The 26199-nt window shown below is 57.7% G+C and overlaps 2 protein-coding genes across 6 annotated transcripts in view; both read left to right on the top strand.

Annotated features, from left to right (window-relative positions):
• Positions 1-688: 688 nt before the first annotated feature.
• ARTN (artemin) lies at positions 689-4912 on the top strand. Of its 3 annotated transcripts, none has more exons than XM_040072351.1 (4): positions 689-771; positions 2887-2957; positions 3095-3284; positions 3659-4912. In XM_040072351.1, the coding sequence occupies exons 2-4, from the start codon at positions 2892-2894 to the stop codon at positions 4093-4095; spliced, it is 693 nt and encodes a 230-aa protein (XP_039928285.1). In that variant the 5' UTR covers positions 689-771; positions 2887-2891; the 3' UTR covers positions 4096-4912. The 3 variants fall into 3 exon arrangements, with proteins under 3 accessions (XP_039928285.1, XP_039928284.1, XP_039928283.1); XM_040072350.2 differs by lacking the exon at positions 689-771 and adding an exon at positions 1795-1969; XM_040072349.1 differs by lacking the exon at positions 689-771 and having other exon boundaries at positions 2579-2957.
• Positions 4913-5360: 448 nt separating this feature from the next.
• Positions 5361-26199, top strand: part of IPO13 (importin 13) — a 31016-nt gene continuing 10177 nt past the window's right edge. For all 3 annotated transcript variants that reach the window (XR_009208118.1, XM_040072346.2, XM_040072345.2), the window contains exons 1-12: positions 5361-5464; positions 14662-15398; positions 20769-20909; positions 21079-21220; positions 22163-22329; positions 22621-22741; positions 23053-23200; positions 23351-23532; positions 24392-24418; positions 25089-25223; positions 25438-25581; positions 25962-26042. Coding sequence is in view for 2 of the 3 variants with exons in the window: in XM_040072346.2 (XP_039928280.1) it covers positions 5399-5464; positions 14662-15398; positions 20769-20909; positions 21079-21220; positions 22163-22329; positions 22621-22741; positions 23053-23200; positions 23351-23532; positions 24392-24418; positions 25089-25223; positions 25438-25581; positions 25962-26042 (2091 nt within the window). In the remaining variant the exon portion in view is untranslated. The remainder of the gene's footprint in view (positions 5465-14661; positions 15399-20768; positions 20910-21078; positions 21221-22162; positions 22330-22620; positions 22742-23052; positions 23201-23350; positions 23533-24391; positions 24419-25088; positions 25224-25437; positions 25582-25961; positions 26043-26199) is intronic.

The following is a 26199-nucleotide window of genomic DNA, read 5'->3' as shown; positions in this document are numbered from 1 at the left end:
ACGGGGGGGGAAAGAGGGAAACCCGCTTGGCCGCCCACCTCCCGGCAATACTCGAGGGTCGGTGAGGAGTCTCGGGCCGGCCCCGGGCAGGTTTCCCCGGTCGGCTACCGGGGTGCCGAGCCCTAGCCGGCGGAGGGAAGCGCCGGGCGCCGCGGCGGGGCCGGAGTTCCCTGCCGGGGCTGGGAGAGGGAGCACCCCGCTGCTGGCGCCCGGGGGGCACGGGGACGGACTCACCCGCCTCTTCCCTGGGCTACCGCCCGGCCCCTTGGGCAAGTCGGACAGGTGTGCGCCCTGGGCGGTGGGCAGGCGAGAGGCAAGGGGCGGGGGTTCCCTGTGCCCCCGGCTCTGCTGTCCCTGACTTGAGGCCGAGTTTGGTCTCTGCCGTGTGTCCCACTAGTCCAAGCCCGGCCAAGCTTTGCGAGGCGGGTGCCCGCTCCTCATCATACGCGGGGCTGATTTCTGAGCCCCATCACTCCTTCTGCCGGGGTCAGCGCGGAGGGATGCAGGGCCCCCGCCAGCGCCCGCAGGTGCCCGTAGGGGTCTCTGGGCATCCTCCCACTCTTCCAGGTGGGACCCGCGGCTGCAGGGCTGGCACAGCTACTCCGAGAGCCGAGACACTCACCGCGGGCCTGGGGCACCGGCTGGACCCGCATGAATGCACTTCGCGAGTGTCTGCTGCCTCCCCCGGGGGCCTGGCGCAGCCACGGGACATCCTCCCGCATCGCCCCGTGCACAGGGCAGGCAGCGGGGCTCTCGCCGGGCTCCGCACGAGTGAGTGTGAGGTGGCTTGCTCAGGGATTGCACCAACAATTGCTGTTGCTTAGCCCCGGGCGGGAGACACGTGGCGGGGGTCCAGGCAGGTGCTCGCACGGAGGGTCTCGGTTCCGACCTCGGGAAAAAGAACCCTCCTGCGTCTACGAATCGCCCGGCAGGGCTCTGGCAGCATTGTTTGGGGCAGATCTGAGCCAGATTTCCCCCGTACGGGACATGGGGGTCTGCTGTGGGCTGTGCGGCTCTGGAGCCCCGTGGGGTGCCCAGGTGCTCGGCTCAGCCCCGCCCGCGCTGGACCAAAGCAGATGTCGAGCGGGGCTGCGGGGCCAGCGTGGGCTGCGGTTCTGCGCGCTCGAGGAGCTGCGCCCGTGGACGGGGCCCCGAGTCTGAGGAGGCGCTGGTTGCGTTCGTCCGTCGCTCCGCTCTGGGGCTCCCGGCGGCGAAGGGAGGCTGCCCTCGCTCGGCGCCCCGCCGGCAGCGCTCCCGCTGCGGAGTCTGGGGCCGTGCTGCCGCCGGACGGGAGAAGCCTGAATTGCAGCGGCTGATCCGCCCGTCCCGTCCCGTCGGGACGCTGGAGCCGAGGGGCAGCAGCGGGTCGGCCGGCCGCGGAAGCGAGGACCGAGGAGTCCGTCCCTTCCCAGCAGGGCGCAGGGACCCACGCCCGGCCCCTCCGGCGGTGCCGGCCTGGGAAATCCATGACCCGGCGGCAGCGGCTGGCGTGGGGCCACGGGCCGCCACGGGAGCGAAGGGCAGCGTGGGCCGTGTTCGGCCGGGCTGTGGCGGTCGGAGGGCGGTGCGAGCCCTGCCGGCACCGGGGGCACATCCCCCCTGGTGTACGGCCCCTACCGCAGGCACCTGGGGCTGGCAGCGCCCGCTACACACCCGTGTCACAGTGTGGCCGGTGCAGGGTGGCATCAGATTCCGCAGCTGGGACTTAGGGACCGTCCTCTGCCATGCTAGAGGCACTGGAAGAAATTATTTCTTCTTCTTTTCCCAGCAATACCCAGGCTTGTGCTCTTACTTTTTTTTTTGGTCAGGGGTGCTCTCTGCAGCATGCCCCCATCCCCCATTGCTTCCTTTGCCATGGAAGCAACTGGGACGTCCTGGGGCAAAGCCAAAGTCATAGAGGAGATGGAGGAATTCCTGAATGCAGAATGTCAGTAAGCTCCAAGGGGACAGCTCCGTCCTGAGAGATAGGGTGTGCAGCAGATGGGCCAAGGAGGGTACAACCCCATTTGGAACCACTTCTAAAGCACTTCAAAGCCAGGGTATCCTAGCTTTGGACACTGGGGCGCCCCTGCATTGCACAGGGGAGCTGGGGAAGGAGGCAAAGATATGGCTGCAGATGGGAGTTGCCCCATCACCTCCTGGGAGACATCACTCCCCTGAGACCATGCTTGCCGCTTCGCTGGGACCACGCGCAACAGGGATGCAGTTTCTTCCTACATCCCTGGGTAGTGGATGCCAAGCAGTGGTGTTGGGGTGAACAACTACAGTGAGCCTAGCACGATGCTCCACACCCCACTTTGTCCCCACAGGACCTGCCTGCCCATCCTGCCCCTTGCAGTTCCACTCGTGCAGGCTGCTCGGGGTTGTGTGCCCCGGCTTGGCACAGGCAGCAGCCTGGGGAGCCAGCGTGGGGCCAAGGGGTGGCTGCACCCAAGGAGCCTGTGCTAATGGATTTGGCGTTTCCAAGGTCAGGCTCCCACTGTGAGCAAGAAAAACATTCCCAGGGAAGGGCCATGGGAAAGGGCCCCCCCGCGCAGCACTCCCAGCCCCAGCCGCTGCCTCATAGCCCAGCCTGGCATCCCAGGCTGTTCACACAAGGACATGGCTGCAGTGCCTCTGAGGAGAGGTGCTGTACAAAGGCTGGGGTGCCCAAACTGCCCAGTCTCTTGGAAGGGTGTTCGGTGTGGTGAGGATGCTTGGCTGTGCTAGGAGAGGAGACGGTTAGGGGTGGGCCATGAATGAGGTGCAGGAGGTGTTGTGAGGCTCTGGGAGATGAGGGAGGTGGTGGCAAGCTTGGCCAGGGCAGGGGAAGCATGTGCCAACTCCCAGCCAGCCAGCTCTATACCCACCCTGTGTGGGCACTGACCCCAACCTCTGTACTTGCAGCTAGCATGGACCAGCGAGAGGAGCCACCAGAACGAAGGCCTGCAGGACCTGCCACGCACCCGCAGCCCAAGGTGAGCCCAGTTCTGTCTGGCCGCAATGGCCAGGACCACATAACCCCATCCCCACCCATCCCCAGCTCATGGAGCCTCATTCCTGGTGTGGGGGACCCTGGTCCGGGCTGACCCTGCTGTGCTGTGCTTTGTTGCAGGAGGGGGCACTGTGGGGGTTCTTTGCCATCCTGTCGCTGCTGGCTGGGCTGGCCACAGGCACCCTGCGAACACCACACTGCAACGAGACGCTGGACGCAGCCCCCACGCCACGGGGCACGGCCACTGCCAGCCTGTCCGCGGAGGATGGTGTGGAGGCACCGCTTGCCGCTGCCTGGAGCCAGCTGTACGGTGCGTTTTGGGACAGGGCCCCCAGCCTGGGCATGGTAGTCCCGTGTGTGGGGCATGGGCAGGATGGGAGCCACTGTGGGGAGCCCCAGCCTGTGTGGGGCTGTGGCTGCTCTTTGGGGCTGGGCTGAGGGGATCTCAACACATGGGGCCCTGAGCTTCACGCTGGGTATGTGGCAGAGCCCTAGAAATGAGAAGATGAGGAGGTTCTTGGCTGGAAGAATCTTCCCACACACCCACACACTCCCTCAGGCACCAGCCATTGCCACGGTGGGTGCTCAGGGGGGATCCGTAGGTCACAGAGGGGACCGGCAGGCTCAGAAGGAGGGCAATAGGTGCGGGGTGTGTCCTGACAGTGCCATCTCCTCCATGTGCAGGGGACAACACGACAACAGGTAGCCCAGGTGCCGCAGAGCTGGCGGAGGACCTGCTGCTGCGTGCTGAGCGCTCACCGCCAGGCACCAGCAAATCCAAAAAGAAGGAGCAGAAACACCCACGGAACAACCGTGGGCGCAACTGCCACATCCGCAACCTGATGGTGAAGGTGCGTGACCTGGGCCTGGGCTTCAACTCGGACGAGATCGTGCTCTTCAAGTACTGCAGCGGGTCCTGCCACCGGGCACGCAGCAACTATGACCTGACGCTGGGCAGCCTGCTGCGGCAGCGGCTCATCGCCCCGGGGCCACAGGAGCGGGTCCTCAGCCACCCCTGCTGCCGACCCACCCGCTATGAGGCTGTCTCCTTCATGGATGTGGAGAACACGTGGCAGACAGTGGAGAAGCTCTCAGCAGCTGAGTGCAGCTGTATTGGCTGAGGAGGGGGCCGCTGGCTTGGCCCCTGCTCGACACATGCCGACAGACTCCAGCTTGCCACATGCAGCGAGTGGCACTGTTGCCCAGAACAAGGGTCTGGCGGAGGCTGGTGCCCCTGTTATTATGTGGCCACAAAGAACCGAGGTGAGGTGGAGTCATGACTGGGGCGTGGGTGGCCAAGCCCACTCCTGCTCAGTGCCAAGCAGCTGGTGCCACTGGCTACATGGGGTCCTGCCCAGGTGCCCTGGCTCAGCCCTGGGAGAGCAGCTGAAGAGAGTATGGACCATTCCCGCCACTCCCAAGGGCCTGGCAGCCCAGTGTCTGTCAGCAGCACTCCTACGCCTGCGCTCCAGGGGCCAAGCGTCACCTAAGCTTCAGAGGGGGCAAAACCTCCCTGTCCCGTCGGGCACCCTGGGGTCAGTGGGGCAGGGAGGGGGTGTCCCTGAGAGCAGGGATGCTGTGGGGTCAATTTGCACCGGTGTGGAGTGGGGGGACAGCAGCAGCCACTGTATTCTGCAGGGTGTTCCGTCATAGACGCCCATTGGGACCCCCACCCCTGCCTGGTTCCCAGAGTAGTGGCAGGGTCCCCCCGCTGCTCCGTGGTGCTGTGGCACTAAACTATTTATTACTCTAAATTATTTATTTATTGTTCTTGAGCGGCAGCTCCTATTTATGACTTAGGGCCCCCGGGGGCCGGGTGTAATTTAACCCCAGCGCTGCGCTGAAGCCCTAGGCAGCGCCCCGTGCACCCCGCACCCTTTTTTTCTATTATTTGTAAAATTTGAGGGATAAACTCTATTTTTGTACAGTCGCCTTTTCCTGTAGCAATAAAGCGATGGGCTGCGCGTCCGACCCCCTGCGTGTGCCCGTGCTGGGGACGGGGACGGGGGTTGCCCCGGAGGCGGCAGCGGGGAGGGTGCGGAGCGGCGCTGCGGGGCGGCTCCCACCGGCACCAACCGCCCCGCGCGTGGGGAGCGCGGTGCGCGGTGCCCGGCAGGGGTCGCGCGGGGGTCGGGACTACCGCTCCCGGCGTGCGGCGCGGCGCTGCGGCAGGGCCCGGGCTGCCCGGCCGCGCCTGCGGGGCCGCGGCGAGAGGCGAGGCGGGGCCGGAGCGAAGCGGAGCGGGGCTCCGGGGCTGCTCGGGGAGTCCCGAGGGCGCCTCCCGGCCCGACCGCCGCTCGGAGCCGCGCCGCCCCGGTGCCGCCGCCCCCGTCGGGGCGGGGAGGCGGGTCCCGCCGCGATGCGGCTGCCCGTGCGCCGCCGCTGTCGCCCGCCCGCCGCCGCCTCCTGAGCGCCGCCGCAGCCATGGAGCGGAGGGCGGAGGCGCCGCCGCCGCAGGGCCTCGACTTCACCGTGGAGAACGTGGAGAAGGTGAGCGGAGCCCGCCGGCCCGGCCGTGGCCGTGGCGGGGCTGGGTGGTGCTCGGCGGCGGGACGCTGATGGTGCCGCGGTGCCGCGGGGGATGCGGCTCGGGGAGCGGGGGGCACCTGCTCGGCGGTGCGGGGCACGGCGGGGGCGGCGGGCGGCGTCCCCTGCGCCTCCCGCACCGCCGATGCTGGGGGTCCGGGACGCGGGGCCGGAGGGGGAGCCGCCGGGGCAGCCCGGGGTGGGAAAATGATGTGGCAGGAATGGGAGCAGAAGGGAGGGGTTGTCTATGTTTCTGGCTGGCGTCCTCTAGGTCGCCAGCTGCAGCGCTGGGCAGGGAGAGCCCACGAGTCTGGTCCTGGCTGCTGAGCCAGATGCATCAATGTGAAGCCCGTTATCAGCGTCTCCATTAGGCAGGGAAGGAAGGAACTTTTGCCGGGTGCTGGGAGTTATTGGATATTACAGTTGGGAAAAGCCTTCAGCGGGCGGATAGCCCACTGATACCTTTCTAAACCAAGAATCCAGCCCCTTTGCTCCTGCTGAAGCTCAAGGTCCTTCAAAATATCTGCAGGGCAGCAGAAGTGAGGCTGATTGCTGAAGTCTGTGATCCAGGGAATGGCCACGGCAAACCAAGGCCTGCTGGCACCACGCTGCTGCTGGGATGAGCCCTGAGCAGCTGATGTGTGACCCGATGTGTGACCTGGGGTTCACCACAGAGACTAAACAGAGTATCTCAGTGAGCACACCTGGGGGGGCAGCTGGACAAAAACCTGCCCTTGGCCACCTTGGAGGTGATGGGGGCAGGGCAGCAGACGATGCATCCCTGAAGGGCAAACAGCAAGTGCATCACTCTTCTGCTTAACCCTGTAGCCAGATATCCAACAGACATCCATAGCTTGGTCCTCAGACAGTTAGTGGGAATCCCAGTGTCCTCATTTTTCCTCTATAAGAATAGACTGAGATCCTTGCCAAAGCAATACTCATAGGCGTGCTGGTGGGTACATAGAATCATGGAATCATTTAGGTTGGAGAGGATCTCAGATCATCGTGTCCAATGGTTAGTGCAGCCCTGCCAAGCCCACCACTAAACCATTTCCCCAAGCTTTTCACACCTGTCCTTCCCCAGTAGATTGCCTGGTCTCACAGGAAATATCAGGTTAGGGATGTCAGGTTTGTCACCGGGCGCTGGTTGCCTTTGTGGCTGCAGGTGAGACACAGCCCACCTCCTCCAGGGAGATGGAGACAGAGCACAGCCAGGGGATTAACTGATGTCTGGAAAATCCTATGTTCATACAACCTTCTGCAGCTTAATCTGCATACATCCAGGGCTGCTGGATGATTTTGCCTCTGACTCCCTTTCTTTTCATCAGACACAAACCGCTCCTTTGTTCGCACCAACAATGAGGCGCACACTTGCCTGGGAAGGGTGTGCAGTGCCAGGGTGGGGGGCACCCGGCACAGGCTGGGTGAGGTGTGGCTGTGGTGAGAGGCAGCTCATCCTTGCCAAGCTGCTCGGGATTTAGTCTCCCAGTGCCTGGGAGGAGGCAGAGATGCCCTCTAGGATGCTTCATCTCCCCTCCCCCAGCCTGCCTCTGCCACTCCTGATCTCCGCAGGCTTTGCCATCTCAGTAGTGTCCTCTGAAGGTGCAGCTGTGGACTGCAGTGGGACTCTGAGCTGCTGCTGGGGGGCAGCAGCACAGTCCCTGAACAGGGGAAGAAGCATGGGGTGGGATCAGGAAAAAACACAGAGGCTCAGCAGCTCAGAGCCTTCCTGTGTCCGTCTTTTCCAGGAAGGTCTGTGGGGTGCAAACTGTGCAAAGTGAAGGAAAGATGGGCTTTGCTGGGAGCAGGGTTGGTGGGAGGCAGGTGGGCAGAGCCACTTTGTCAGAGGTGGTGCTGGCAGATGAGTGATGCTGCTGCTGGCCTGGGTTCTTCCACCTGCCAGGTTTTGTGCATAGCTCTATTAATAATACTGAATACTGATTAAAGTCGGGCTTTGACTCCACTCTGAGTCAGTCAGTGATAAGTGCTGGGGTTAGGAACAGCATGATTAGCTGGTTATCTCTTAAATCAGAGGGCTGAATCCTTTCCAGGTCCCCTGCAGTGGAAGTCATCATGTGTGGCAGTTGTAGCTAGGGCAGTCCAGCAAGACTGTGCCTGCCACACTATGCTGATGGTTTTCACGGAGAAGATTCTGTCCCTGGAAAATCCTTTTGTACCCCTTCTGTTGTTTATTATGCAGTGGGGTTTTGCAGGGCTCTGGGGTGTCTGTGTAGCTGAAGAGGATCATTGCTGTGTTTATGCATATCCAGTGCCAGAGAGAGATCCCTCCAGCTGTGAACAGTGGTTTCAGGGAGGCAGGAAGGTGCAGGTGCTGGAGGCAGAACCAGCTGACAGGTCTAAAAGCCTGTGGACAGGTGCCAGGTTCAGGTGCTGCACTTCAGGAACCATCTGAAAGTTGCCCCCTGTGTTTTTTTTCTCTGTTTTTCCAGAGGGAGCTCTCCTGTGGCACAAGGAAGGAGCAGGGCTGCACTAGGGCTGAGCTGTTTTGATAGGGTTACTGTGTCAGCATCCCCCAGTCCTAGCTGAGGGCTGCTTGTCTGTATTTTGTTTTCTTCTGAGTCTGACCTAGATGCTGCTGTGACTTCAGCACAGCTAGAGCCGGCTGGCATGGCCATGCTGCGTGGACCTGCTGGGAGTCCAGCAGCTCTGGGCTGGCTTTGCTTCCCCTGCACCTGCTGCTGAGTGGGGCTCTCTTGCTGTGTTTGAAGGGGTTGGAGGTAAGGGAAGGCTGGGAGAGCCAAGGGCTTCAGGCTGTGAGAGTGCTCAACCTTTCATTCCCTAAGTGGTGCAATCTATTTTGTGACCTGCGTGTGCTTTTGTGTGCCCAGGAGCTGTCCCTTGTGTGACTGACAGCCTGGTGCTGGGGTAATGATGAAGATGGATTGCAGATGTTTAGTCCAGGCTACTCTGTCCTTCTTAGAGGAGCAGTGCACAAGCAGGACTTGTGCCCTGAAATCTTGGTTCCCCTCAGCACTTAATACTGCAGTATTGGACAGGAGAGGAAGAATGCGAGATCCTCCTCACACGTTCTTAGTGCAGTTGAATCTGCTTCAGCAGTGTCGCCCTTTTTGAAATAAGAAAAAAGGCAGTGCCATTCCTCCGTGAATTTCCCAAGTGCAGGCTCTCGCCCTCTTTTTTTGTCTAATTCCTTCCAGGTCTTTCCTCCCTTGTCCTGCCTCTGATCCTCTGGGGTGTTTGTAATATTCGCTGACGTCTTTTCCCTAGCATATTAGCGGTCTGGCATCTCTGGGCCTTCCAGATTGCCGTGTGCCTCTCTGGAGATGCCTGATGAATGCACAGAGTCTCTCTGGCAGGATGGGTAGGCGGGGTGTCATGGAGCTGACATCCGGAGCCTAGCGCAATGGGAGAGGGACGGCTTTGATCACTGCTCCTCTGAGATGCTGAGCCTCGGGGATGTGGCAGCTGCTGGGGCTGCCTTCTGCCCAGGAGGATGGGGAGGAGAAATCAAGTGCATCTGGTTTATTCAGAAGGCTATTGCCTGTCTTCAGAAACCTGATCAGGGCAAGGGAATGGCATCCTCTGTCTGGTAGTGGATTGACCACTTAGTTCTTAGAGGCAGCATGTGTGAGATGTGGCAGCCACACTGGGGATGCCTAAGCTGGAAGCCTTAAGAGGAGAGATTATTGCAGAATTGAGGGAAGCAGGGAGTCACCTTGTTAATGTTTAAGTGAATGTTCTTGCAGAAGCAGATTCCAGCCAGAGCCAACCTTGGCTGAACACATGGCTCCTTCCTGTGGTGTGGTGGTGATGGGATGAGAGGGCAGCATTTTACTGTCCAGTGCTGTCTGAGCTCTACAAGGGCCATTACTGGAGCCTCATCGCAGCTCTGATGTGTTACGGTGCAGGAATGGATGGGATTGGTGTCCAGGCTCCAGCAGAAATTCCTGTCTCAAATTGCTTGTGTACTCCATCATGGAAGTGTTGGATAGAAACGAGGGATTGTGGATGGGGTGTCTGGCTCACCCTTGCAACTCATCCTGGGCTTTGCGTCTCCAGGATGAGTTGGTCCTGCTCACCCTTTGCTTTTTCAGGCCCCTGCCCACTCTCACTGGGAGCTCAGGTGTGTCCCACAGCCCCTGTCCCTGCTGGGGACCATCCTGTGCTCTGCAGAGGGCTGATGGCAGTGAAGCAGTGGGAGGGATGCCAAAGCTGCTGAGCTATGTCTGGGCTGCAGCCTCTTCTGAACAGCCAAGGGCTTGGTGTGGGCAAGCTGGGCTCAAAGAGGGGCTTCAGAGCGGCAGCATCTTTTATTAGGACAGGAGAGAAAAACCCTTTTCTTTTGGACTGCTGGCAAAATGCGGGTCCTTTAACAGGAGCAGCATGCCTGGCGGCACACACCCGGCTTTCTTTTGCTTGCATTTGCTATCCTCGGCAGGCTGCCGCCTTCCCGGGGTGCTGGCTGCTCAGCCTGCCCCACTGGGGCCGGGGGGGCCAGCTGCTGCAGGCAGGGGGGGCAGGGATGATGTTCCCTTCACTTGGCACAGCCAGGGTAATGGCTGTGCTGCTGCAGGCCTGGAGCACTGACGGTGCGAGCGCGTTCGAGTAGAACGGACAGCGAGAGACTGCAGCAGGAGACATCCCGGGAGCCCTGCTGGAAGGGGGCTGGTGGTTGCCAAGGGGCTGTGGCCACCGCTGCCCCCGCCGTGCCGTGGCTGTGGGCACGCTACGAGGAGCAGAGCAGGAATGTATTTTGCAGCTTTCTGTTTCCCCAGCTGCGATGCAGACCTCACTGAGGGCTGTACTTGCTGTCAGCTCTGTGTGCTCAAGCAGGCTGGTCTTTGGAGGGCAGCTGTCTCCCCATGGAGCCCCCAAGAACAGGAGGCAGCACACTCCTGCTCTGGGGTCAGAGCCACGTGTCTGAGGCTCCTCTTGTCACCCCATAATGGCACGGCCACAGCACGTCCCTGCAGGGTCCCCGTGTTAATGTAGCTACGCAGTGCAGCGAGGGAGACAGCCTGCTGGCACTGGGCTCCCTGCGGAGGCTCTGAAGGGTGAGAGCTGGGGGTTCTGAGCTTGTAGTGCTACCTGAGTGCAGCCTAAGATCAGGTGCCTCTGCTTGGCTGTAACTCTCCTTGGACTGCTCTCATTCCACCCGACAAAGGAACCAGCATGGGATCTCTGACCCACGTCTTTTGGGCAGGCTGCCCTGCACTAGTGCAGCTAACTTGAGGGGCTGATTTTGCTCCAGTAACTAAAACCTGTCTGAGGCTTTGGTTGTAGCTTTTTAGAGCAGGGAAGAGCCATCATAATATGCTTGAATTATTTTCAGCCAAGCAGAGCTGATGTTGGGGAAGGCTCCTTTCCTGGCCAAAGGGCATAGCTGACAGCCAGGCTGTTTACCAGCTCTCACATTACAGGTCTAATTGCAGAGAAGGCAGGTCTGGTGTCAGCCACCCATTCAAATTGGAATGCACAAAGCCTCCCTGTTAGATGTCACCCGATTTCATGCCTTCTGCTTCTCCCTCTTGGCACTAATGAGTTCCCCTTGTCATCTCCAGTGCTTCCTGATGGACCTCAGGGTGCTGGCCAGTGGTCAGACTGAAGTCCAACAGCAGCCGATGCTGGTGCATGGTCTGGCATGGGGCAGTGTCTCCTTGCTGAGGAGGATCCTGGTGGGTGTTTTGGTGCCCATCTGCAGTCCCCTGCCCAATGCTCTCAGCAGAGGGTGGTACTGAGCTGATGTGCATGGTAGGCCAGGGAGAGAGCCTAGTCTGCTCCAAGGGGCTTCTTCTGCCACATTAAGCATAGGTAGGATGGTCCCATATTTATGCCCAGCCTTGGAGGTCCTCTGGAAGGGTCTCCCACGTTGTGTAGAGTACTGGATGGAGTGTGCTGTTGGTAGCCGTGGGGCACGTGCTGCCTTTCCTTTCTACCTGGTGTCCTGCATGCAGGCAGGAACAGCTATACTTTTTTCAGGAGCCACAACTGGTCCCTTCCTGGGCATAGTGCTTGCAAAAGGGGGCTGAGATAGATTTTTTTCCAGAATATTCTTCTGACTTCCAATAGTTTGAGCTTTGCATGAGCTTTCAGCATTAACTTTGCTTCCATCCTCTGAATTTCTTTGTGTAGTTGGTTGACTTTTTCATCTCACCACTCACCTTCTCTCCCTGAGGTGCTGAGCAGTGGGAGGCTCCAGCATGTCCTTGGGGACCTTTGCTGGAAACCTCCCCAGACTCCCTGCAGGAGGAGAGGGAGGAGCAGGGCTCTGAGCTGATGTTGCTGGGCACGAATGCCTCTCCAGAGGGCTCACTGGTGACTGTGGGGACTGTGCACAGGAGGGAATACGAGGGATGCAGGCAAGGTGCTGGGATGGTGGTGGTGGGAGAGCTGTCCAGATATCTGCAAAGCTGGCCCAGCCTGTTGTCTTAACAACCCAGCTGCTCACTGTTCCTTTAATGCAGGGGTAGTAACATCTCCCCAGCACAAGTGTTGAGGGGAGCAGCTGTGATAGTGCTCCCTCTTTGCCTTTGTTACAATGCAGCAGCCAGGATTTTTTTAGCACAGCCGGTGCTGGAGTCTCTGGCTGGGCTGTGTGCAGCATGTTTGCGTGCTGGAGGTGTGTGTGCAGGATGTGTGTGTGCTGGAGGTGTGTGTGGGATGTGTGTGTGCAGGATTGGTACCTGCTTGCAGCTCAGCTTCATGCTGGGCTTTTCTTGGTTGCTCGCTCCTCTCCATTCAGTTGGATGATCACATGGAAGCACCGGAGGCTGCTGGCTTGAAGCAGGCCCTGTTGGCAGGATCAGGTCTTAGCCAGCAGCACTGACAGCCCCAGCCAGGTGGGGGATGAGCCCTCAGCTGCTTCCCAGCAGGCAGACTGTGTTTGCCAAGCCCTGCTCTGCTGCCCTGCCATGGTCTGCAGGCACCTGTGGAAACCCAACGCTGTGGGCCAGGTCCATCCTGCACACGTGGTGGGGTCCGTGTTTTACAAACCTTGTGCAGGTTTAAAGGTTAGGGCTCCTTTGTACACGCTGTGCCTTGTAATATATGATGCATAGGGATTTTTTCTTCTCCCCACAATTTTCTAAGCGGTAGCACTATTCAAGATAGAAGAAATAAAATCATTAGGAAGTGCATGGAGGTGTAAAAATAGAGGCTGGGAAGAGGTGGGGAAGGATCCTGGGCTAGGGAGCATGCAGAGGGCACTGCTGGTTTCACCTTGTGACAGTGCCCAGCAAGTAGGGAAAGAGTGGGCTGTCACCATTCTGGGAATCTCAACTGAGATTTATTTTGGAAGAAAAATTAGCAGCAAGCTCTGATGGGAGCAAGAGACTTGAGCTGGTAATGGTTGGGAGCTCCAGCTTCAGCTCTGCTGCAGGATGACTCAGTCCTTAGCACAACATCAGGGGTAGGAGCCAGGTTCCTACCCCCAGGAGTGGCTGAGCTTTTAGCACATCTGCAGCTGCTGCTCTATAGTGAATTGTTGCTTTGCTTGGAGGGGCTGACAGTGCTTACCTCTGCCCCAGCAGCTGAGTGATGCTTCCTGCATCCAAGTCCAAGATAACTGGGAACAGAGCAAAGGTTTGGCTAACTGCTGAGAGCTCATGGTCTCCCCTTGGCTTGCTCTGTTGGGACAGATTTCTCTCTCCCATGTCCTGCTTACATAGGGTTAACCTTTTTTGTGTCAGGATACGTGTTTTAGTGGGTCAGACGCCGTCCCTCTGCAGCCCATGCTGGCTTACTCCGTCTCCTACGACGTACTTCCTAACCTCTTTCTTACAAAGAGGTTATCCTCATTTTCCCCTGTCACAAAGTCTTGAACAGCGGTGATTCAAACTATGGCCCAGGCAATGCCGACCCTGTAAAGTTCCTGCCATATTGTCCTGCTCTTTGGTCTCACACTGGGAAGCAGCAGGAGGCACAAGCCCTTGCTTGGGAAGCTTGTTCCTGTGCCCCAAGCTGCCAGTTCTGCATGCTTAAAAATAGGGTTTAAATCCTCTCCTGGGTACAAGAACCGCAAGAATTTCATGGAGCGTTTTAGAGGGGGAGGGGGAGGTTACTTGAGACCTGGAGCCAGGGTGGGGACACAAAAAAATCCTCTGCACCTGCTGCAATCATCCTCTGGTTTGCTGGTGGGGTGTGACGGGTGCCTGGTTGCCCGACAGGTGCCATGGATTTTCCTTGCTCCTGGCATGTGCAGTCAGCAATTTGAAATGAAACGTGCTGTGCCAGGCAGAAATCCTCACTGCTGGAAGATGGAGTTCAGACAAGGGGTAGTTATTCTTCTCCTCCTTGTGTGAGGACAGCGCTGGTTGCTGGCTGTACCCGCTCAGGATAAGTAGCTAATTAAGGTTGGGCTTCGTATCTGTATAATACTCCTCTGCAAATAAAGCCTTGTAGCCTGTGTGAAGCTGTTCATGTGGATCTGAGCTATGCAAAGCAGTAACTAGATCTCACAAAGCTGCAGGAGCAGGTAAGTGATGTTTCCCTTCTCCCTATGGAGAGATGGACTAAGCAGCACTGGGCTGTCACAGAAAGCGGTGGCAGAGGCAGGGTTCGGTTCAATGCCAGCTCTCTTGGCTCAGCTGTAACTGGGTGGGTTTGGGAATATTTTGAAGGGACTTAATGGAGAGATTAATCCCTGAACTTAGTGACTGTGGGTTTTCAGGACTCTCCATAACCTGATAGACAAAGATCTGCGGTGGCTCTTGCATTCCTTTGGATGCCAGCTGTGGACCACAGCGCCTTTCAGAAAGTAGGTGTGAGTGGAAGGCAGGAGTGCTGGCCAGCCATGTCCCTTACGGTCCTCATGTGGGAGAAGGGTCCCACGCCCACGCCAGTGATGGCACATTAGCAGGGAAGCAGGCAGATTCAGCATGAGTGAAGGTGAAGATGGGAAATGCAGGAAATGATGTAAGGAGAAGACATTTCTAGAGTGAAGCATGATAGGAGGGGAAGGATGCTTTGCAGGTCCTCTCCTGCTGTCAGACCACTCTGGCCTCACTGGGAGTGGGAAGAGGGAGGCCAGCTAACAGACTGCCCTGGGGAGGGGGTCTTGCTGTGCAGGGCAGCCTGGGCACTGGGCTCCATCCTAGCGAGCCTTCCTGGGAAGCCTTTCCCAGGCAGGACAAGCCACAGTGGTGCTCCTCAGCTGCTCTAGGGTGCTTCCCTCTCTCTTCCAGGCTCTTCATCAGCTGTATTATGACCCAAACATCGAGAACAAGAACTTGGCTCAGAAATGGCTGATGCAGGCACAGGTGTCCCCCCAGGCATGGCATTTCAGCTGGCTGCTTCTCCACATGGACAAGGTGCCTGAGATCCAGTACTTTGGTGCCAGCGCCCTCCACATTAAAATCTCCCGTTACTGGAACGACATCCCGGCTGACCAGTATGAGAGCCTCAAGTCGCAGCTCTTCACCCACATCACACGCTTCGCCAGCGGCTCCAAGATCGTGCTGACCCGGCTGTGCGTGGCGCTGGCCTCCCTGGCGCTCAGTATGATGCCAGAGGCCTGGCCCTGCGCCGTGGCAGACATGGTGCGCATGTTCCAGGCCGAGGACTCCAACGTGGACGGGCGAGCGCGGTGCCTGGCGCTGCTGGAGCTGCTGACGGTGCTGCCGGAGGAGTTTCAGACCAGCCGCCTCCCGCAGTACCGCAAGGGCCAGGTACGCAGCGTCCTGGCGCAGGAGTGCGGCTCTGTCTTCCCTTTGCTGGAGCAGCTGCTGCAGCAGCAGGACTCCCCGGGTTTCATCAAGCAGAAGGTGCTGAAGTGCTTCTCCAGCTGGGTTCAGCTGGAGATCCCGCTGATGGACTGCGAGAACCTCATCCAGGCAGCTTTCACCTCCCTGCAGGACCCAGAGCTCTTTGACACAGCAGTGGAGGCTGTGGTCAATGCCATTTCCCAGCCCGATGCCCAGAGGTAAGGGCAGCCTCTCCTGTGTGCTGCAGTTTGGTGCTCCTGGACATCAGCAGGGAAACAGGGTGGGAAGGAAAAATCTCAGGCTTTTTTCTAGCTGTCGTTGGCTCTGAAGGTAATGATGACAGGTTTGGAAGTGGGAGAGTATCAAAAGCAGTTTGAGGCTGTTGGTTTCTTGTGGTTGGTCCTGGAATGCTTTGCACTACGGCTGACTTGTAGAGTCCGTGAAGTCTTGGGCAGCTGCAGCCCATGTCCACGCTGGCCTCTGAGGCAGATGAGGATGCTTGCTTCTGGCTCCCTGTGTCAGGTCCTGCAGCAGCCAACCAGAGAGCAACTGCCCGACTCTGCCAGCAGAAGTTCAGAGACCTTCCTCTGCCTTGTGCTGCTGGTCCAGCCAAGGAGCTGATTCAAGGCAGAGATAATAAAACCAGATCTGTCATTTTTTTTCCCTCCTCTTGGCTCCACCAGCTTGTGCCAGCCAAGGGCTCATCCTTTGTCTGTGGCCGTGGCTGCCCTGGGAGCAGCTGAGCTGGTCCTGCTGGGGCTGCGCTGTGGGGCTCCGAGCTTGTCTGCTTGGCTGCATTGCCTGAGCTGCTGTCAGCTCCTGGGACCAATGCCTGCAGGAGGGACAGTACATCTCCAGTTCCCGTGGCCACATCCCTTCCTGGCTGCTTAGCAACCTTCCCCCGAAGAGGAGGGTTTCCTTGAAGGCTGAGCTGCGCTGCTGCCACTGTGCATGCCCTGTGCATCGCTGCACATCGCGCAGGCTCCCACCCTCTGCAGCGGTGGGAATGATGCTGCCCCTGCCGTTGTGAGCCCTGGTCCTCCCCTTGGTTAAGGGTGGGGGCAGCCTGCATGTTCCCCAGCTCTAGGGTGGCCTGGGGCTGTCCATTTTAGTGAGGAGGAGTTGCATCTGTGGACTGCAAATCCTGGGGCACAAAGGGACCCATGAGGATTTTAATGTGTTGCTGGATGGGGGAGGGGTTGCCTCATTTGCTAGTGTTTAGAAGGTGAGCACAAGCTGTTTTTTCTTGTGCCTGGCAAAGGCTGTGAACCGGCTCAGACCCTTGTAGCAGGTCTGGGGCAGAAAGTGAGAAGGTGTGAGAAGGTCTTCTGCAGTTCTGAAATGTTGGACTCTGTCTTCCTGCTTTCCATTTCCCTTGAGTCTCAGAAGTCCCTTGGGCGTGATTCCATTGTGCAGAAATAGCAGTGCTGCTCTTTGATTGCATTAAAAGGCTGAGTTTTCTGCTGAGCTTTCAAAGTGAATTGTGGAGAGAAGTGTGACTGACAGTGGGGTTTCCTCTCTTCTTCTATGCTGACCTGCCATGCAGTTTTTGGCCCCATTCAGACCTACCATGCTGGCTGCTCCCTTACAGAATCTTCAGTACTTGCTCTCCTTCCTGCAGGTATCATCAGCCATGCAGAGCACCCTCCTGTCTGCAGACGTGTGGGCAGTGGCCAGGACAGGGCAGGCAGCTGGCCTGAAAGGCTCCCCAGTGTGTGAGCCTGGTGCAGCTCCTGCCCGGGGACGTGGGGACAGCGGTGGCATTGTCACAGGGATGCCCTGCCAGGCAGCGTGTGGTGTCGGCTGCTTCCCAGCCCTGGTGGGCGCTCTCCTCCCCTTTGTTTTTTGTGTCCACTATAATGTGTTCTTCCTCCTTCATCCCCTAGTGCCAGCTGTCCCTGCCCTCCGGCTTTGTCACTCAGCCAAAGTGGATCCAGCTCTTTCCCAGAGCCCCCAGGGGAGCCTCCTGACCTTTCTGTCTCTTATCTTGATAGTCTGGGAGATCCCTGCTGCTCTTCAGCTGCTCTCTTCCTCCGTGGTCTCTCGCCTTTGTTTCCGCAGGGCCCTTGGCAGCAGGCTCAGAGCATTCCTGGCTGCTGGCATGGTCCTCTCCAGAGCTTATTAGGGCATTGCTCCATGAGAGGGTTAGTCTTGGGACTCTCCACTTTGCCATGGGTTCCCTGAGTGCTTTCCCCCCTCGCTCCCTCCCAGCTGTCTTCTCTGATGGTGCTGCAGATGTGTTCATGCAGATGTGCTCCTGCCACCAGAAGTCTCAGTGGCTCATGAACTTGGCTTCTGACTCTGAGGATTATATAGTTTGTGGGTCATCTTGTCAGGGGAGCACCACCTTTCAAGGCAGCTCTCCTGCCGCAGCACCTGTGTCCAGGTGTGACCTCGTGGGTAAGGACCACGTGGCCCCGGTGCTGCCTCACTCTGGGGTAAGTCACTTGTGCTGGCAGCTCCCGTTTCCCTGCTTGCAAGGAGCAGTGAGTGGTTTCCTGCCTCTGAGGTGTTACTAGAGATGATGCACCAGAGATGTGTAGGTGCCAAGTGTTTGATCTCTATACCTGCCAGGTGGGTGGGAGCCCTGTGAACCCAGAGAAGGGGATTTGCTGGGTGTTGCTGGAGTCTTGATGCTGCTCCTTTGTTAGGACATGAAATTCCTGAGAAGAAGCCTTGGAGGCTGGGCCAGGAGCTAGCACTGGAGCATCTCTGAGCACACCTCTTGTCTTGAAGGTGGTGGGAAGCTCCTGAGTTGTGGGAGGGGAGGATGGAGATACTGCTGCGTCTCATTTGCAGAGGAGAGTCTTGGGCTCTACTTTCCACCTCATTTGAGGATTATCCACTCAGCTAAATGGGTCAGAGAGCTTGGCAGCACGTGCTGCAAGGGGAGAGCTGGCATGTGGCACTTGGCCTCCTTGTAGTGCAGTGGGTAGAATTGGAGTGAGATAGGGATCTCCCCGTGATGTGTGCCCATGGTGGGAGTTACAGAGCACGGATGTTGGACACCGAGTCTCCTCTCTGAAACAGCAGGGTGTTGCTACAGTGGTGGACCTGGCAGGATTGCAGGTGTCCATGTGGGATGGTATACAGCCCATCTCTTTCTGGTCTTGGTATCCAGTATTGAATTTTTGAAGAGGAGTTTCACTTAAAGAGTTTTCCAAGAGCTTCATTAGAAGCAGGTTTTTAATAAGATTAGGTTATTATCTCATCAAGAGATGGTTCAGATTTTGGATCAGGAAGGATGAGATTGTCCCATATGCCCTCTACAGGTTGTCCCCCACAGAGGTGCAGTTTGCAGAGGGTTGTGAGAAGAGCAGCAGTAGGTGCTGGTCCCAGAGAGGGAGCTGCAAATGCTGCAGTTCACTGGGCTTTGGGAAGGGACCAGACAAACTCATGAAAGCAAAATTTGCTCAGCTCCTAAATACCGGGATAGCAAATCTTGCTGAGGAAGGCTAAGGCAAATCATTGCAGGGAACTGTATGGGTAAGAGTCACCATGTGGCTGCCATGTTCATAGACTCTGACACAGGCATTCACAGTTTTTGGCTGCTGGAAACAAGCTGGGCACCCAGGGGCTCTTCTGAGCTGGGATGATTTTGTCGTCTTCTGCCTGACAGTGATGTGGGGGGTGGGAAGTGGTGTCTGGCAGCACCTCCTGGGGCAAGCTCTGCACCTGGTCAGGGATGTGGCATCAGCTGGTCCCCCTGGACTGGAAAGCAGCACTGGCCAGGTGGAGTGACCTGGGGCTCCATGCTCCTGGATATGGACTAGAGCAGCTCAGCTCTGGCTGACTTGACCACAGGTCTTGGGTGACTGGTTAAAACAACTCATCCAGAACAAGCATTTCCCTCTTGGCTAGGGACCCTTGCATCCAGGATGCCCTTATGTCTGCAGAACAGTTAGCAGAGCAAGGTAGTGCTCAGGAGACATGGTTCACTCGATGTTTTCTAGAAGTCTTCAATAATATGGGATTGCAGCATGGAAGCAAATCTAGGTGGTCATCTCTGTTAGCTGTGCAGGGATTCCAGAGGATCAGCTCAGGTCCAGGCACTGTGAGTATTTCAAGGTAACTGGCGGAAGCAGGATCCTTGTCAGAAAAAGTCGTAAAGACATAAAAACCTCCCTAGGGTAATGTGAACCCAGAGCTGTGGAGGAAGGATGGCTTTGCCTTACACTGGAGCAGTGGAAGGTTCCATGTGGCTTTTTGTTTGGGCACTGCCCTGGCTCCCTTGGGCCTACCCTGCATGCAGCATTGGTTCCCAGGGAGAGGAGCTATTGAATTTCCAAATTCTCCATCATTGCATTGTTCCTATACTGCGACATGCATAACTCACAGGGCATCGGAGGCTTTTAAGTGGTTTATTCAAAAGTAAACCCTTTTCTGTGTGATTTTCTCTGGGGGAGAGGGCGAGAGGAGGGTGACCCCAGCAGCACAGAGGGAATGCTGGGATGACAGCTGGGATTGTAGACACCTTGTTTCCTCTGTCTTCTCCTGCTAACCCGGAGAGAAAGCTGCCACCACCTGCACAACTCTGTCCCTGCACCGATGGCACCAATGGCTTTGTTCTCTCCTAGATCATCCTTAGCAAAAGGCACCCTGCCACGCCAGGGTGGATGTGTGGCTGTCCTGGTGTCAGCAGTCACATCTCTTCCCCAGGGTGGGCACAGGAGAGCTGGAATCATGTATGCCTCCCACTCCAAGCATCCTTAGCCCCGCACCTGCGTGTAGGGGGCGGGCGGAGAGCACAGGCTGCGGCTGCAGATAACACGCCTGGGCGGGCAGGGAAATGGCAGGGAAAAGGCAGGCTGCTCATCAGCCTCCAGCACGGCCTCTCTCCAGGGGCCCTGGGCTGCCTTTCACCTTGGCTGCCTCCTTCCCGTTGCCTTGGTTACCATCCCTTACAGGCAGCGGAGGGGAGGCTGATGTGCGGGATGGGACGTGGGAGAGCAGTGCCGCACGGCTGTGGCAGCCCGGGATGTGCCGCGGGGCCAGCATTGGCCGTGGGTGGGACAACGGTGGCTGCCCAATTCATCCCAGACATGCCACACGGTCTGGATGTGCCCAGGCCCGAGAGTCTCGTGGTTTCCCGCTGGCAGCTCAGACTGCCTCTGTGCAAATCTGAGGGCTGCAAGCATGGTGGGAAGAGCACACAGGTCTGCCCTCGCTGCTGTTCTGCTGCACATCGATGCTGCTGTGCCCAGGCACGGCTCCCTCACAGCTGGTTGTGGCAGTGGCAGGTTGGAGGTGCTGGCAGCCCCGCTGGCAGGTGTGGGTGGGCAGAGGCAGGGGTCCACACCGTGGTGCACTGGGGGGTTTGCCCAGAGCTGATGGGCTCAACACTTCTCTTCACTTGCAGGGGCTCTGCTGCAGCAGTGCTTGGGGCTGCAGCTTTTGTCCTAACACCACAGGCTGCAAGGAGAGTTCATGTAAGCAGTGGGGGCTCCTGCATACATCTCATTGCACAAAGCAGCCTTCAAGGAGGCAAAGCTGGGCAGGAGCCCTGGGAGAGCATCAGGAGGGGTGGATGGCATGGCAGCCCATGCCAGGGAGGGAGTGCCTGGCACTGACTCAGGCTGTGCTTGCAGGTACGTGAACACCCTCCTCAAGCTCATCCCGCCCGTGCTGGGTCTCCAAGAGCAGCTGCGCCAGGCAGTCCAGAGCGGGGACATGGAGACATCGCACGGAATCTGCCGCATCGCTGTGGCCTTGGGCGAGAACCACTCCCGGTGAGTGCTGGGGATGGTGCCCAGGAGGGGGACCGAGCTTGGAGCAGCCTGCTGTTCCTCACATGCTGCTTTGTCCAGGGCCTGTCCTGCACCCAGTGACATGTGTCAGGGCAGAGGAGTTGGGCTCACAAGTAGAACTGACACTCTGACCATGCTCTCTGCTTCCCAGAGCCCTCCTGGACCAGGTGGAGCACTGGCAGAGTTTTCTAGCCCTGGTCAACATGATCATGTTCTGCACTGGCATCCCTGGACACTACCCTGTCAATGAAACCACCAGTTCCTTGACCCTCACCTTCTGGTACACACTGCAGGTCAGTGACTCTTGTGGACAGTCTGCCTGGGCTCTGCCCTCCAGGCAGGGCCAGAGGCACCAGTGCATGGGGATTTAATTGATCCCAGGGATTTCTGATGTCCTCACTCCCTGCCCTGCCCTTGCAGCTAGGGCAGGGCACATACCTGGGAAATGCTGGCACTGTGGCTGGCTCTTTCTGCCACCGGTCCTCCTTAGAAGTGTGAGCCATCCTTTAAGGGCCTCATTAACAGAACTAATTAAAACTTCATGTTAATTTCTTTTCTTTCCGTCGGCAGACCTGGTTGTTTAGCTCCTTGCTGTGTGCCTACAGCAGGCAGGAACGAGAGCATGGCTCTGGTGGCTGCCCAGTTTGAGGTCCCTGGCCCAGGGTCAGTGTTCCCTAGGTTGGCAGAGCAGCCCTGCCACACTGTGCTCTATTTTTAGCTCCCTTTCATCCCTCAGCTCCATTCCTCCGCAATCTAATGTGGCATGGCTGAGCGTGGGCAGGGAGGGGAGCGAAGTCAGAGCCTTGCCAGCAGCTCCTCTGCTGCACGAGGCCAGGCTGAGGCTCCCACCACCTCTTGCTGCTTCTCCAGATGGGTCTGAGGTTACAGGTGCATGCAGCAGGGTGCTGTGCTCGGTCAGCTCTCTCACAGCAGTCTGAGGCACACGTGCTTCCAAGGATAGGACATGGCAGGACACTGCCACCCCCTATAATGGTGCTGTCTGAGGGTTCACCTACCTTCTGGGGCTTCTGGCATCTTGCCCCTAGATAATGCTGCCACTGCAGAAGGGCACAGCATCAGGTGGATCTTAGGGAGCTGGAAATGCAGCTTTCCAAGGCGTGACAGGTCCCACCAGATCTGAGAGATGTGCCTGAGTCCCCTGTGCAGAAAGCATATTACTTCTGTTTTCCTTTCCCTGCAACATCTGATGTATTTATTCCTCCTCCTGCCTCCAGGATGATATCCTGTCCTTTGAGCCAGACAAGCAGGCGGTGTACCAGCAGGTCTACAGGCCTGTCTACTTCCAGCTAGTGGACGTGCTGCTGCACAAAGCCCAGTTCCCCTCCGATGAGGAGTATGGCTTCTGGTCTTCGGATGAGAAAGAGCAGTTCCGGATATACAGGTACAAGTGGGAGATTTGGATTTGCTTGTCAGGTAGGTGAGGATGCAGGGGCAGCATTCTGCCACCCTGGAGACTGAGTGCTGTATGATGAGCTAAGGAGAGACACAGAGGAGATTCCTCCCATCAAGAGCTGTTTTGGCTGTGGTAGTAACATGGAAATGAGCTGGTTTAGCTCATTTGGTGAAATTTTGGGTCAGGACCAGTTACCCTGCCCAAGAGGCCATAGGATCACTCCGTTGTTTGGGACAGTGTGCTTGTATGAGCAGTGTCTGTGCTCTGTGTTCTCTGTAGGGTGGACATCTCTGACACGCTGATGTATGTGTATGAGATGCTGGGCGCTGAGCTCCTGAGCAGCCTCTATGACAAACTGGGACGTCTCCTGACCAACACGGAGCAGCCATCCACGTGGCAGGTGAGCAAGGGGACCCAGGTGCCAGGCTGACAGCTACCAGCCCTCAGAGACCTGTCCTCGCCCTCAGTGGGGCATTGAAAGCAAAGGGACATGACAGCATGAGGAGCATGAGCACCTTGCCAGCACATGTACAGGCTCTCCAGAGTCTGCTGTGGAGAGGAATAGGTTTTTTCCCTCCCTGTCCTTCGTGCTGCTGAGGAATCAGCCTCTTCAGCCACTGTGGGGGTGCTGAGCTGGTGTCTGGAGCTGGGGCAGCCTTGGACATCAGGGGCCAGTGCATGGCTCTGACAGTGCCTCTCCCACCCTGGCAGCACACGGAGGCCCTGCTCTACGGCTTCCAGTCCATTGCTGAGACCATCGATGTAAACTACTCCGATGTGGTGCCAGGACTGATCGGCCTCATTCCGCGCATCAGCATCAGCAACGTGCAGCTTGCTGACACCGTCATGTTCACTATCGGTGAGTGGGCTGGGCTGGGGAGGGAAAGCCCCCCTGAGACCATGTCTGCCCAGCAATACCAGTGGTGAAAAGCAAAGCTGGGCATTGCAGAATGCAGAGAGCGAGAACCTGTGGTGCAGTCCTGCAGTCAGATCCCGTCTGTGTATGCAGGGTCCCTGTCCGAGTGGCTGGCTGACCACCCTGTCATGATTAACAATGTGTTACCACTGGTGCTCCAAGCCTTGGGCAACCCTGAGCTCTCCATCTCCAGCGTCTCCACCCTGAAAAAGATCTGCCGAGAGTGCAAGTACGACCTGCCACCTTATGCTGCCAACATTGTCGCTGTGTCACAGGTAGGAGCTGGATGCAGGTGGACGTGTGGTGGTGACCTGGGATGTGCTCTGTGCACAGGATCAAGGCAGGGGGACAAAGGAGCAGCTCAGGGTATCTTGCTTGGCACAGGAGATTTTTTGTCTGTTTTGTTTACAGGCTAGTTAACCCATGTGCCAGGCCCTGTGTCCTTTTGTGAATGCAGAAATGGCAGCCAGTGGCAGACACGACTGCCAAGGGGTCTGCTGGGGTTGCACGTGGTGTCTGTCCTTCCCCTGGGGTTTTGTTTGCCTTGCTGGGAGCAGCAGCCTGCCAGCTGTGCACCTGCCACCCTGCTAGTGCCACTGCTAGCATGTTGGAGGGCAGTGCCCTGGTGTTCCTGCCTCTCCTTGGAGACTGAGCTGATCCCTGGAGCAGCTTGTCCTGTGCTCCTTCTTGACTCTCAAGATTCAGGGCAGGTGAGGCTTGGAGTCCTGAGGCACTAGGAGAAGAGCAGGACTTGGGCAAGCTGCCAGGATGTACATGGGAGCAGAGAGGTGAAGAGTTCTTAAAAGCATCTCTGCTTTTAAAGCCTGGGGAACACTGTCACTGGAATAAGGAAACCCTGGCTGAGGCTGACTCGTTGAGCAATCCTGCTGCCGAGCCCATCCAAGCCAGGAGCTCCCCTTGCTGGGTGGCTGAGTGGGCTGGCTCAGGGGACAAGAATTTTAGTTCTTGCCTGTGGCAGGTTGTGAGGAGCACACGATGTTTGTCTGGGCCCACACTGGTGTTAGTTGTCTTGACCTCCTGTGTCAATCCTTCCTCCTGTTGTCAGTCCTGCCTCCTGGAAGGGAAGGGCCTTTCTGCAGTACTCACCCTCTTCTTTTCCTTTCCCTTTGACAGGAGGTGTTGATGAAGCAGATTCACAAGGTAAGAGAGGCTGACTCACACCTCTGCTGATTCTCCTTGCCCCCCATGCCCTCTTAGTCATGCTTAGCTGAAGACACAAAGCTGTCCCCAGAGGAGAGCTCAGCATTGCATCCATGGTGTGCAGGATCAGGAGAACCTGCTGGCTGTCCCTCGCTGCGCTGCCAGGCTTCACTTCACCCACACAGGCTGGGGTTGTGTCAGGAGGGTATGTCCCCTAGAGGGGAGGAGGCTTAACTCTAGCAGTTCCCAGTCTCTCCAAACCCAAGGATACCACGATGACAGGCATGTTTTCAAGAGGAAGAAGGGAGTTAAGTGTAGAAACTGAGCCCCAGCCTTGCCTGTGACTAGGGCAGGATGACTGAGACAGACTGCAAAGGATGATGTGTCGAGTTAGGGCGAGTGGCGCCAGCATGGAGATCTCTGGACACCAACTGGTCTTTCCTTGGCAGGTGCTGGGAAGAGGCCAAGTGTGCTGAAGCCAGAGCTCCTGTTCCTTTGGAACAGAAGCTGTTAGGGAGCTGTTCCCCCCTCCTGCAGTGAGATGCACCTAAAGGGACCCAGATAGAGCAGCTCAGGAGCTGCAGCACACCCAGCTGGGACCCTGGCAGCTGTCAGAGGATGGGCAGTGGGCTAGGCAATGACGTGCCCTGTTGTGTCTTCTGTGTCCCAGACAAGCCAGTGCATGTGGCTGATGCAGGCTCTTGGTTTCCTGCTTTCTGCACTGCAAGTGGAGGAGATCCTGAAGAACCTGCACTCCCTGATCACCCCCTACATCCAGCAGCTGGAAAAGCTGGCTGATGAAACGGTGAGTGCCTGTGTGCTACCTCCATCCAGAAGTGGTTTCTGTTGCTGGCTGTAGCCCTGGGGCTGCTGTGCTAATGCAGCACTCTTAAACATGGGCTCAAGGGAACCTTTCTGGCATTTTGCCTCTGCAGTTCTAGTTCCTCAGCATCCCAAAGACATGACTGTGATTGAGTAGTGCAGTCTGTGTCACACTTCGGCTTTATTTTCCCTGGCAGCCCAATCCCTCTAACAGGCTGGCCATCATCCACATCCTGGGCCTGCTTTCCAACCTCTTCACCACCCTAGACATCAGCCACCACGATGACGACCATGAAAGCACCGAGGTCAAAAAACTGCCAGTGCAGCAAGGACCCAACCCAGTGAGTAGAGCGATAGCTCCGTGTTCTCTGCCACTGGCCAAAACCTCACAACTCACTGCAGGGGAGGGGGGTTGATGGGGAATGCAGCATGTGCCAGCAAGAGGGTAGTGCTAGTTTATTCCAGCTAAAACAGTTCCTTCACCTCTCCTGAGGTGGACAGAGATGGCTTCCCTTTTGGATGCCTCTTGGCTATATGCTGCTCTGGAGGATGGCCTGTGTGCTACCTGCCAACTGTGAGCTGTGCCAGGCTGCTTCAGAAAAAAGCTGTCCAGCTTTGGAGAGGGGTTGTGCCCAAAGGTTTGAGTCCAGGCCATGCTTAGTCTTCAATCTCCCCAGTGCCATGGGGGCCAATTCACTTCAGTGTCTCTCATTCCTTATAGGTGGTGGTGGTTCTGCAGCAAGTCTTCCAGCTCATACAGAAGGTTCTCAGCAAGTGGCTGAATGACGCCCAAGTGGTGGAGGTAACCCAGCTTCACCTGTATACTGCCTGCAGCTCTGCCTGTCCTTGCTGACCTGAGAGGAGGACAGCAAAGGACAAACTCTGAGTGATAGCCTGTGAGAGACATGGCTTGCTGGGTTATCTGGACCAGTGCTGCTTGCTGTCACCAGCAGCATCAA

Source organism: Hirundo rustica, chromosome 9 (assembly GCF_015227805.2).
Source record: "Hirundo rustica isolate bHirRus1 chromosome 9, bHirRus1.pri.v3, whole genome shotgun sequence".
In the NCBI taxonomy this organism is placed as follows: domain Eukaryota; kingdom Metazoa; phylum Chordata; class Aves; order Passeriformes; family Hirundinidae; genus Hirundo; species Hirundo rustica.
This window is presented reverse-complemented; position numbering and strand designations above follow the sequence as displayed.